Source organism: Syngnathus scovelli, unplaced genomic scaffold (genome assembly GCF_024217435.2).
Source record: "Syngnathus scovelli strain Florida unplaced genomic scaffold, RoL_Ssco_1.2 HiC_scaffold_28, whole genome shotgun sequence".
Classification (NCBI taxonomy): Eukaryota; Metazoa; Chordata; class Actinopteri; order Syngnathiformes; family Syngnathidae; genus Syngnathus; species Syngnathus scovelli.
This window is the reverse complement of record NW_026061370.1, coordinates 1,020,699-1,033,460: the sequence shown is the minus strand read 5'-3', so window position 1 is coordinate 1,033,460 and position 12,762 is coordinate 1,020,699. Positions and strand designations below refer to the sequence as shown.

Genomic DNA, 12,762 nt, shown 5'->3' with positions numbered 1-12,762 from the left:
TTTCCCTCGTAGGCCGGTCTCATAGACGTGCTGTTGTTCTTGTTCCTAACCGACCTTGAGATGATCTCCTCCGGTACTCCCTATCCGGGCCTATTCCACAACACTTTGAAGAAAACAAGTTCATGCAGTTTGTCTGCACATTCCTCGCCCCCCACCAATCCACACGTGCACTCTAATACTAGATATTATATTAATATGATTATAAGTTTAACACAAACTTAAAAAATATGTTTGCAAACTCCCAAAAGCACATTTCCCTTTATTCCCTCTCATGACCTCATTTATGAGGTCATCACCCGTTACCCTAGCAAACAGCTACCAGCGCGCTGTCGATCCTTCCTTCCCCCCGCTGCTCATGTTGAGTCACCAGGGCATATTGGCCCATCGGTGGCAACGGGCCAACGGTTTTCTCGATCAACCGGACAGTGAGTGACCTAATACATGGAATACAACAACAATCGCATAAAATCATAATTGTAATAAAAATAGCTACAGCAACAAGCACAGACATGATGAGGCCTTTCCAGCTTCCGAACGTTTTCATCCAATCAGACCAAATATCGGTGTGTACGCCTGAATGATCTTTCATCTTTTTGTTCAGTGTCCTTAGTCCTTCCAACGCCCTGGTCAGTCGGCCTCCTGGTGCCGTGTTGTTTGGGATGAAAGTACAACATGCATCACCAAACATTCCACACACACCATGTTCCTTAGCCAATAGCATGTCCAACGCAATTCTATTTTGGAACGCCATTAACGACGTTGCAGCCAATTGTTCATGAACTGCGGCAAATGATTCAGCTGTATAATTACCCAGTCGTTGGACATTGTAATGAACGTAATTAATACGGTCTACATTTTTACTGGGGGTGATCCATAGGAAGATACTTTCGAATCCCGAGGACACTTGATTAGCGAGTTTATACTTATCTGGCACACCCCGGGGCACTCCTATAGTGCCAATATATGTTGGATGGTCGTCGCTCAACCACGGGGGCAAAATGTCTCTTTTGGCTCGCTTCAGGAGCCCCGCCAGTGGGGACTCCAGGTTCCAATTGAGATTCTGTATTTCAATGGGGACAACCACCACAGGCATTATCAACGACACGAGGGCACAGATACCTGATGCATTCTTCGGCAAGCGATCCTATAATTTGTCATCTCCACACCACAACCAGATGTCACTGGTCTTCCTCTGCTCCTTCCATCATTGCTGGGTGAATTCTGGCATGTCCTGTTAAAGCTTGAAAGCAAGTGAATTTGGAAAAAAACTTTGTATATCACAATTACAAATTGAAACCTACTCACCCATTTCTATTTTACCACTCCCCCCTTTTGACACATTCACCCAATGTGTCATTACGTAGCAAAAGGAACCTGCAAAGCGTCCCCTCTCATCACCACACTCATTGTAGCCAGGCCTGCGGAACCTCTAGTTACCATCTGGGCCCCGGGACCATCACCCCAAGTCCTTGAAACTTGACTGTCCACCACACACACTCGGCAACACAAACAAAAATCATCGCACTGCTGTCAGTGAGCTTATAGCCCGGCTGACAGCGGACATTTGTACACACAAAAACAGACATCAAGTATCAAAATAAAAACAGTCATAAAATGAATCCTGGCGCCCGCGGATCATGTCCTGAAAACCACGTCATCAACAAGTTCATCATAAAAACCAAAAGGGCAAGGGTTAACATATTCTTGTAAATCCAACACAAACTTTCCACAAATGCAATCGACAACCTGCAAGAATGAAAACAAGTTACGCAAGCAACGCGCAATCCGCTCCTTGGCTGGTGGCTGATGCTGCAAAAAAAAAAAAAAAAAAAAAAAAAAAAAAAAATCAAGTCACACAGAAAAACAAAGCAGAGCGTGCTATTGTCGCAAACACGTTCAAGCGTCAAACAATTGGTCACTGTCCACCTAGTCCGTCACCCCGTCGGGTGAGCTCAAAGTCGTCACACGTCAAATCGTCCAAAGTCTTGCTGTTCGATACTAGTTCTGTCTTGTCTGACCATATCACTGAAATGGGCCTTCTCCATCACATCGTTTTGTTGTCGATGGTGCCCCTGATTTGATCATTGAGCCATGGTTCCGGTCAGAACTCATCATTTACCAGTTCCAGACCCTCCAGTCTGTACCACCCCTTCAGGTGAGAGGAATTTTATCCTCAATTGCAAACACATCACCCCAACTTCAGACCTCTCTGGCCAATCATACTGCGCACACACAGTCATAGATGATCACATGCGCACACACCCATCCACACACTCGCAGACACACACATCCGTCTCTATCACTCAGCTCTCCTCCCACACTAAGCAAAGTTAGTATGTTAGTGTGCAGGCAAACATTGACTCCTAATAGTAACTCTTCACATTTGGACATACTTGTCAACATGACCTATTGTAAAATCTCCAATTCAATTTTCCATAAACTCGCCCATCAGATTCATCGCAAATTGTCATATATGTCTATCTGGGGGGGAGACGACTGTGGGACCCGCGTGTCAGGGGAGCCTCCATAACCTCAGATTGCTCCTACAAACTCGATCTCTATTAATTATCCTAATTAAATTCAATAAAGATGGGTCCGACTATTCCCTCTGGATTTTTACATCATCATTTGGCTCTCCCCCTTTTTCCTGTTGTCTAGCTCAAATATGTTTCTCAGTCTGCTTCTCTTTATTGCCCCTCTTGGCGAGTCTAACTCGCCCCTTTTTCTCTTCCTAAAAATCCTGCCTGTCACACCATCCAGGTGTGGGCAGTTTTTAATGTAATTTACGTCATTGCTGTCCAGATCTTCTATCCTCAATCTCCCTTGCTGTCAATCCCTGTTAAAATGCCAAAATGCCCCTGTTCCTCTTGACCGAATCCACTTTAGTCCAAATGTCCTATTCTAAAATGTATCTAACTCGACTTCTACTTCTTAAGCCTGACGAGCCAAAATATCAGATCTCGCTCTTGTTTCTTACCGTTTTAGCCTATTTGTTTTATCCAAATCTGTTCAATCTCTGACTATGATGCTTTTCTCTGTAGCTCTACGCATTATTCAATTTTTATCAAATCTCCTCAGTTCTGTCAAACTCAGTGCACAATGAAGCTCCTGTCCACCTTGACCCGAGCTCCACCCAGTTTGGTAACGCCACAGCAAGGAGTGCGATTTGGCCGTCGGACACTTCCAACACCCCTGCGTCCCAGAGGCCACACAGAGTGTCTTCCATGCCTTGGTCCGCCTCTTTCGGCCAACGATATTGAGGCCGTTTGATAGGCTGCGTCTCATCCATTTGGAGATCAATAGGGGCCACCGAATGACAAAACCCGACATCAAATGGACCCTGGGACCACAGTGTGTCGGGCAAGGCCGCCAGCATTACTTCAGCGTCCTCATGATCAGTAAACTCCCTACCGTGTGTGCGGGACACCATAATCTCCTCCAGCAATCCTGTGTCTGCCATGGGTTGTTTAATTTGGTATGCATTCTGAGACTCAGACCAGTACAAATTAGGAATGTGAGTTTTCCGCCAATCAGTCTGTTGCAACAACTGCTTGACCATTGAGCCCAATTGTCTGGCCTCGTGTCCTGGGGCAAGAGCCAGCGAAATGTGTGGCACCCCTTTCTCTGTCATTTTGAACCACTGCATTTGTTCATATGTCAATTCAGTTGCCGCTGCGACTCCCTCTTTACCAATCAAAATGCACGATGAAGTTAAATCCCACATGTGCCCTTCAATTTCTTCAAACAAATCCCGATATACATCATCACTTTTTCGGTCATAAAATAGAGTGCAATGCAAAGGATCAACAGGTGGGTGGTATGGCGCCAGTGAGCAGATCCAGGCTTCCACAGTAGGTAGGTCGAGAACACACCGCCACCAGCAGGGGTCTCTGGCTCCAGCCTGGCCCAGTAGATGGTTGCAGTTTCTGCTTCTGCCGGTAGGGGCGCCATCAGCCACTGACCATGTTGTTGTAGCTGCTGTGAGCACTGGATGCTGATGCCATCTGGAAATTGAATAATCACTCCCTCTGGCCCACACAGAATTCTGGCTTGAACGGCTGACAGCAAGTCCCTTCCCATCAAATTGATCGGAGTGTCTGTGGAATGGATGTATTTGTACCACAGTCTACACCCTGTCCGGGTGATCACAGTTTCAAGTGGTTTGGTAAAAGGCAGAGTACGTGGTTGTCCCGAGAAGCCGACTAAAGTTGTTGTTTTCTTTGACAGTGAGGATACAGGAAGGGCAGTGTTTATTGATGAATAAGTTGCTCCTGTGTCCACCGGCATCTTCACAGGTTTTTCTTTCCACTGTCACATGAAGCATTGGCTCCGCCGGGCCACTGCTTTCCTGGCTCCCTGGGCAGCCCTATTCAAATTGTCCACACCAGAGATCATCATGTTGGTAGTACTGACCTCCGTGCGTTTGTGGGCGGGTGGCTCCGCGCGGTCGATACTGTGGGCATTCTTTTGCCCAGTGGTCGGTTTCGCCGCAGATGAAACATGCGTTGGGCGAATGGGGTTTGTATGCTGCCCTCCCCGGGTAAGCAGGTGCACTCCCTCTGTATCCGCCCCGGAACTGGCCCCTTCCGCGCCCCACCACCTGAAGAGCCTGTGACATTTGCATTTCCTTTTTCTGTGATTTAGACTGTTTAGCTTCACCATGCATTTTTGCCAACTGTAATTTCAACAACTGTTTAGATAATGCGTCTGTCTCGTTTTCAACTTTAGCTTGTGACTCAGTGAACATTCTGCAGTGATGCAAAACATGACGTTTAAATCGTTCTTCGGCACAAACCAGAATGTCAGGGTCTGACATTAGCTGCTTCTTCACATCTGGCGGAAGTCCATCCAGCAGCGCCGTTCGGAAGAGCACCTCTGCCTCGTGCGTGAGAGCCGGATGTCGACCTGTGGTTTCAATCCAACTCTCCACACATGTTACATAATGTTGTGCAGGTGACATTTTCACATCATAAGGAAACAGATCGGTGGGTTGTGGGAAAGTCAATTTAATGTTTTCAAACAGGGGCGCTGCTACTTGTGGCAAGGGCACCTCCCTCCCCAGTCTCGCTGTGCCTGCTGCTTCCTCAATTGCCTGCAGTTGCACCGGGGAGCATGCTCCTGCCAACATCTGGCGCATGTCACCGAGTGTACAGCTCTGCCCACTCATCAGAGCCAAAAATTTGTTCAGCCACACCTTGCCTCCTCTGTGAAGTGGGGGCATATTTTCCATTATCGCGGTCACATCACGGAGCACCATGGGCTCGTAGTGCTGACCGCCCGATGTGGTCACCAGCGGACACATCAATTCATTTTTCTGCACCTCGGCCTGTGTCATCTGTCCCTGACCACTCCGCAAATTATATTTTCTCCGTGTCTCTCTCTCTCTCTCTCTCTGTTGCCCATTTTAACATCTGCGCTTCCTGTCTACGCTGCTCATCGGCTTGATCAATTTTCTTTTTTAGCTCCTCATTCTCGGCAGTAAGTCTATGCCAGCTTTCTCCTTTCGTCACATTGGACGGTTGAAGGCTCAGACCGGGGGTGGAGGTGTCCACGCGGGATGTGTCCACGCGGGATGTGTCCCCCTCCCGGGCCCGTCGCCTCTCTTTATTTACTGCTTGTTCAATCAATTGTACAATACTCTGATCCGCCCTTTCGCCTTCGCCCTCGACATCCACTACCATCCTGCCACCCAGCGTCACCACCGGAACCATTACTCCGGGGTCGCCGTACGGCAGCGGTCCAACATAGCTCACTCCGAGTTTTGGGGCACTCGGGTGTGTCACATCATGCAAAGATGGATAAATGCCCTTGTATTTATTTCTTTCCTTGTCTATTTTCACCGCTTTCTCTACCCTTCTTTCTCATGCTCTTGTTAGCCTGCCATTGTCCAAATCAAAAATGTTTTTTTCTTTTAACTGTCTTTCTTTTGAACCTCTAAATCGCTCGTGTTGCTAACCTAACCTAACCTTAAAGAAAGGACAAACAGATTACTCCCAATAGCTCCTCATTATTTACGAGTTAGCCCCCCTTTCTTGAACATTCTCTGATCCATGCCGTCTTCCTCCTCACACTGTGTGGATGCAGCACACAGGGTGTGCACATAAACGCACACACCGAGCGCGCACACAACCGCACGTACACACACACACACACACACACACACACACGCATACGCACGCACGCACGCACGCACGCACGCACGCACAATCCATCTCTCATGTAGCTTCTTTGCCACTTTCTATCGGTCAATACCACTCACAATTTGCGCTTCCACATCAGCATATACATTCCTTCAATCTCACTGCTTCAAACATTCACTGAGAAACTCACACTGTCCCTGCCCCGCCCGGGCTATAGCACCCCCCGTGCGAGGGGGTCGCGGCATCAATGTTGACCGGTTACAGGCTGGCCATTTCCTGCAACAATCATGATGCCGGCCCACCGCCCGCACGAGCATAGCACAGGCCCACGCGCACAGCCCAGACCCGCGACTACGCGCGAGTGCAGGCACGCTCATCAGTCGCAACCTCTCAAAGGGCAGGCCAACTTTGCTGTTGCGCCCTTCATCATGTTCACATTCGACATCTTTCAATGTCTTCTACACAACATTTGTTGTCTCTTATTCTCATCCTATCAAGCCACCGTTCTAGTAACTTTCTGTCACACACCTTATTTTCTCTACTGCCACACCTTGCTCATCTTAGTTTCTCTAACCAACTTAACTTAAACACACCATTCTTCCATAGAATACACATCACTCACACACACTCATATACACACCCACTCATGAGGATCCTCTGCGCGCACACTCTCTCTCCCCCCAATTTGGTTCATTTTGGATGTTTTAGCGGTCTGATCTCTCACAGGAGGAACTGTTACCACCGGATATTTTTTGAGGAGGCCTCACTTCCCCTCGGGGATCTCTTTATTAACCCCAGCTATTTGAATACGATCGTCACCGCACCCTTGTCCGCCACGACGAAGCACTAGGTCCCTGACCTATCCTTAGTACGCGTAAGTCCCTGACTTTACCGTACACGTTACACACGTAAGTTCCAAACTTATTCACCGTATGTATCTTAACTTCATGCACACCTTATTTGATCTGAACGACAGTCTCCTCTTAAATTTCCTCTTTCAATTTGCAGCATTTTGACTTATAGTAACAGGTATTCTGCTTACCTTATCGGTGATGAGCTCAGGGTTTAGGAGACGTCGTACCAGCTCAACGTTGTGCGCTTATTCCAAACGGTTCGCCGACCGGGAGACAGTGTCCCTGACACTGTCCGGTGTCTTGGCTAAAGACCACGAGTTGTCAATTACCCTTCTCTTGACATCACGTCCGCGGTCACCAAGAAATTGTTAGGTTACGGATTCTAGTTATTGATCTGACTCCAAATTGCGATCAACACTTAACACATAAATTGCTATGTCCTAATCCACACACTGGCGCACCTAACAATTTTGCGAGTTCGTTCTGTCAAAGAGAAGACCAGTAGATCAATCAGACCAAATTTACCAATTATTTATTCCTGACAGAGCGCACTAATACAGGCCTGGGTCCCGGGTCCCTCACACTAAAACTCGTGCGTTTTTGTGACCACCAAAAGACGACACATTCTTCCGGGTTGCCCAGTTTTAAAGAAACACAATATGAATATTAAAGCATGCAAAATATTGTGAGATGATTGGTCGATGGCCATCTCCTCCCCGGTCCAGGTGTCGCTGAGGTCAGACAGTTGGGTTTTTCCCTCGTAGGCCGGTCTCATAGACGTGCTGTTGTTCTTGTTCCTAACCGACCTTGAGATGATCTCCTCCGGTACTCCCTATCCGGGCCTATTCCACAACACTTTGAAGAAAACAAGTTCATGCAGTTTGTCTGCACATTCCTCGCCCCCCACCAATCCACACGTGCACTCTAATACTAGATATTATATTAATATGATTATAAGTTTAACACAAACTTAAAAAATATGTTTGCAAACTCCCAAAAGCACATTTCCCTTTATTACGTAAGGCGTCCCTCGCAACCCTAACCTTAACCCGAGGTCCCAGAACACCTTACATTGCTCCTTGCGCCTTTCCCCCGGACATCGTCATCAGTGATCTGATGAAGAAGCTGGACATCCTGGGCTATAACGCCGTAAGTGTATGTCGAACTCCTTATGTTCGCACTCCACGAGACTCGGCGGCTCAAATGTGACTTTTGGAAGGCTTTGCGCTGAAAGAAGCTTGTTGACGCTGTGCCTTTGGGCTCTTGCAGAATCTCACCAACGAGGAGCAGGTGGTCGTGATTCACGCCAGGACCCTTCTCACCCTAGCCGAGCAGGTAACGCGCACGTCCACGCACGCTCTCGCATTCTGCTTATGTGACAGCAGCCTTTCCTCAGTGGTTAGAATACATCAAAGTGACCAAGTCAGCACTTCAACAGAAGATGTTGGACATTGAAAGTGAGAAGGTAGACAGACACGCGACATCAGCCAAGGGGAACTCCGGCAATGTGCCCCAACAATTCTGACCTTGAGCTGTGCTAGGATATGTTCTGCAAGCAGAAGGGCTACCTGGATGAAGAGTTGGACTTCAGGAAGTGTTCCATGGACCAGGCTCATAAGGTAAGCCGCCCTCAAATCTCCCGCCGGACCACTGATGGACGAGGATTGCGGCCCAGAGGATCCTGGAGCTGGAGGCCATGTTGTACGAGGCGCTACCGCAGCGGGACTGCCCCGCCACGGACGGCGAAAAAGCCAGCCACGCTGGCGTGAATGACGTGCTGACGGCGGATCAGAGAGAAGAGCTTAGGAGCGCCGTGGACCAATGGAAGCGAGCCCTGATGTGCGAGTTGAGGGAGCGCGACGCTTGCAATCTCCAAGAGAGAATGGATCTGCTGCACAGCGCGCAACAGGTAAGGGCCCAAAGCCAGCCCGGCACTTACTTGCACGCTTACTGGCTTTTGAATGCCACTTTCCATTTGTCCGTCCTAGAGGAACAAAGAGCTGAAAGAATTCATCGAAGCTCAGAAGAGACAAATCAAACAATTGGAGGAGAAGTTTCTGTTTCTCTTTCTATTCTTCTCCTTGGCCTTCATTCTGTGGCCCTAACACCAGCTGGTGAGTGAGCTCCAGCGGCACCGCACTCGACACCTCCGATACACTGCCAGCCGGTCTCAGACGTTGGCAGACGCTCCGATGCCAACGTATACCCCCCGCCACGGTGACAGAGGCACCGCGTCACACCGGCGCTCATCCAATCAGAAGGCAGGAAAAGCAAATTCACATGCAGGGCACTTTTGAACCAGAAGAGAGCGCCACAAAAAACGGTTGTTGCCCCAAACGCGCACTAAAAAGGGTCAGAATAACAAGAGTCCCACTGGCCAGCCGGGGCCACCCGTCCAGCTGTTTCTTCAGGGGGGAAAAAAATTGGAATCACCGGTGAGTACATTTTGCATTTAGCTCTGCTTTTCTGCTTCTGTCTTCAAGTGTGTGGCATCCTGCGATCAAAGATTCAGCCAACCCCAAAGCGGTTGACCTCAACGTCCCACCACCATGCCTACCAGAGCAGGTGACGTGATGCTTTGGACATCCTTCCGTCTCAGATGCCCAAAAGTACTCTTTGCCACATCTGCGGCAATACGGTGTCTTTTCAAAGGTGCAAATAAATCCAGCGTGGGCGGAACACGCACGTCTTCGGTTTTTCCCGCTTTGTTTGTGTGACAGCTGTTGTGAAAATTTTATACAAATAAAGTTGTATAGTACAGGTTTGGCCAAGCCGCAACTCCCGAACCGCATGCGGCTCTTTTATGTTCATATCAACATTTGTGTGTGTGTGGGGGGTTGTGCGTGTTGGCTTCACTTGAGTTCAATTTGGTATTTTGGTCAAAAGCGCATGTGGTGAAATTCCACAAAGTAGGATGGGCAAACACATTTCTTTAAACTATGAGTGTCAATTGGGCTCTCGAAATGGCAGGGAAAAGATGCACAGCAAAACGAAAATACGTAGATGAACACAGGACGTTTTAATCAGAGTGGGAAAGTTTCTATTTTTTGTTGAACGTGATGGCAAACCATTCTGCCTGATACGTCAGACCTCAGCGCATTTCAAAGATTCAAATCTTCAGCGCCATGCACTTCAGCTCACTCCATGCTAACATTGATCAGGCGTCGAACCCGCAACATCATGCTTAAGAGGTGGCCATGCTAACCAGTGCGCCATTATGTCAACGCATAATAACTAAGTCTACTGATCAAAACAGCGGTTACTATATGACGTCACTACGTCGTGGTCACGTGACGCAGACAAGACGTCAATGGACGTGGGCAGAGTTAACTTGTTTAAAAGGGAGTGGGCAGAAGAAATATTTAATTTATTTAAATCTATTTTGAGTGCACACCATTATGCCAATGCATAACAACTGTAAATCTACTAAACAAAACAGCGGTTGCTATATGACATCTGCCACGTCGTGGTCACGTGACATACGTGACGTCGATGGGCGTAACTTTCGCCGGAATTCAAATCCGCGGGGAGAGTTAACTTGTTTAAAAGAGAGTGGGCAGAAGAATTATTTAATTTATTTAAATCTATTTGGTGTGTGCGCCATTATGTCAATGCATAACAACTGTAAGTCTACTAAACAAAACAGCGGTTGCTATATGACGTCTGCCACGTCGTGGTCACGTGACGCGGACGTGACGTCGACGCCTACTTTACATCCCACCGATCACAGGACCCCTCGGCTGCATAACCGTGCCCCCTTCCCAACCAATCGGATTTGCTATACGCGAAAACGACGCCAATGGAAAGAGCTTCCGCCCAAATTTAAATCCGTGGGCGTGGCTCGCAGCAGGAAGTAGGAAAATGGCGGCGATGTTGACAAATACACAGCGGATGGTAACATACGACTAACAAGAGAAATATTTTTATTTTCTGCTTGCAACTGGACCGTCCAGAGCGTACACGGTAAGTACAACTCATCGTTTTTAAAAAGAAGTACTTTTGTTGCCCTGAAAAGCGAGTGAGCGTGGCGTTTGTGGGGGACGTCGAATTTCGACGATTCTTTCTGGTCAACGGTTGTAAATGATTGTGTTGATTAAAAAAGAAAACTTGATGTAACTCTACTTTTAACTGCCGTTTCAGATAGATTTGGAATTGCATCACATCCAATTTTGCCTAGAGCGTACACGGTAAGTAACACTCGTTGTGTTTAAGGAGATTTACGTTTGTAATAGCAGAAGTGTAGCCGCGTTGCGTTGTACGTGTGAATGTTGGTCCAGGCGAAATGTTAATGTTTAATTTCATTCCTTTAGGTTCCACGGTGTTTGTTGGCTGCAAGTTTTCCACTGCAAGAAGAGGCTCATATCATTGACCAGGAGCGAGCTACAATGGTGAGTAGCCATAACATTTATGTTAAACACTTCCTATTTCATGTCTAACAGTACTTGATTTAACAAATAACCATAAATAAATACAGTGTGGGCACTGAAGTTAACATATGTGATTATACTGCCTAATCTGTCACCGAGTAGATTGTTGCAAAGTAATATAAGATCCAAAGTTGTAATTCAGAATAGTTTTCAAAAGAAGGCCATTAGAATTATATACAAGTCTGATTACCCTGAACAAGCTATTAATTAAATCACAAATTCTTCAATTCAAAGATTTGGTAGATTATCAGACAAATAATGTCTAACAGTAATTGATTTAACACATCACGATAAGTAGATTGAGTGTGGGCACTCTCAAGTTAACATATATGATTATACTGCCTAATCTGTTACAGAGTATGTTGTTGCCAAGTAATGTAGAATAGATCCAAAGTAGTAATCCAGAATAGTTTTGAAGAGGCCATTAGAATAATAAACAAATCTGATTACCTTGAACATAATAACAAGCTAAGTGTTTAATATGTCCTATGAAGTCGAAATTGGGCACCGTCATGTGGTGAAATTTGGAATTGCATCACATCCAATTTTGCCTGGGAACAAACAGATTAAATAAATCTTAGTTTTGAATAAGCCACTCCTTCTCAAACAAGTAAACTCTGCCCATTTCGCGCAGTAGATGTTCTGTTAATATCTAGTATTTATACAAAGTCATAATTTAAATTGCTTTCAACCTTCATTCATCGGTTCAACCAACATTACTCGCTCTTACTACCAACTTGTATTGATTTAACTAAGCGTTTAATACTTCCTATCAGGTCTCAAGGCAAGATTTGGCAAAATACAGTTTCAGCAAATCCAATTTTGCCAGGGAACAAAAATAGATTAAATAAACTAAATAAGTCTTCTTCCCAATAAATAAATCAGAAAAGTCTGTCTTGTAACCAGTCCTCTTCAAACAAGTAAAGTCTGCCCATTTTGTGCCGTAGATTTTGTGTCCATGCCTAGTATTTAAACAAAATCATAATTTAAACGACTTCTTGCCTTCATTCACTTTGGAAATTTGGAATTGCAGCAAATCGAATTTTGCCAGGGAACAAAAATAGATCAATTAAACTAAGTCTTCTTCCCATTAAATAAATTAAAAAAGTCTGTCTTGTAACCAGTCCTTTTCAAACAAGTAAAGTCTGCCCATTGTGTGCCGTCGATTTTGTGTTAATGCCTAGTATTTATACAAAATCATAATTTAAAGGACTTCATTCCTTCATTCACTTTGGAAATTTGGAATTGCAGCACATCAAATTTTGCCTGGGAAGAAAAGTAGATTAAATAAATTTAATAAGTCTTACTACTTCCCATTAAATAAATTAAATACGTCTTACT

The 12,762-nt window shown here is 46.1% G+C and overlaps 1 protein-coding gene and 1 long non-coding RNA gene across 2 annotated transcripts; one reads left to right on the top strand and one right to left on the bottom strand.

Annotated features, from left to right (window-relative positions):
- Positions 1–3,450: 3,450 nt before the first annotated feature.
- Positions 3,451–8,011, bottom strand: LOC137839959 (uncharacterized). The gene is made up of 2 exons (XR_011086349.1): positions 7,183–8,011; positions 3,451–4,905 (listed from the first exon to the last, which is right to left on the bottom strand). It is a non-coding gene; the product is annotated as an uncharacterized lncRNA (long non-coding RNA).
- A 280-nt stretch (positions 8,012–8,291) lies between these two features.
- LOC125993343 (janus kinase and microtubule-interacting protein 3-like) lies at positions 8,292–9,102 on the top strand. The gene is made up of 2 exons (XM_068649767.1): positions 8,292–8,903; positions 8,983–9,102. Exons 1-2 carry the CDS (start codon positions 8,691–8,693, stop codon positions 9,097–9,099), a joined length of 330 nt encoding a protein of 109 aa, XP_068505868.1. The 5' UTR covers positions 8,292–8,690; the 3' UTR covers positions 9,100–9,102.
- The last annotated feature ends 3,660 nt before the right edge of the window (positions 9,103–12,762 follow it).

Coding starts and splice junctions, on each gene's coding strand:
- LOC125993343 (XM_068649767.1), top strand. CDS start 8,691: ATGTTGTACGAGGCGCTACCGCAGCGGGACTGCCCCGCCACGGACGGC. Junction 8,904..8,982: donor TGCTGCACAGCGCGCAACAG/GTAAGGGCCCAA, acceptor TGTCCGTCCTAG/AGGAACAAAGAGCTGAAAGA.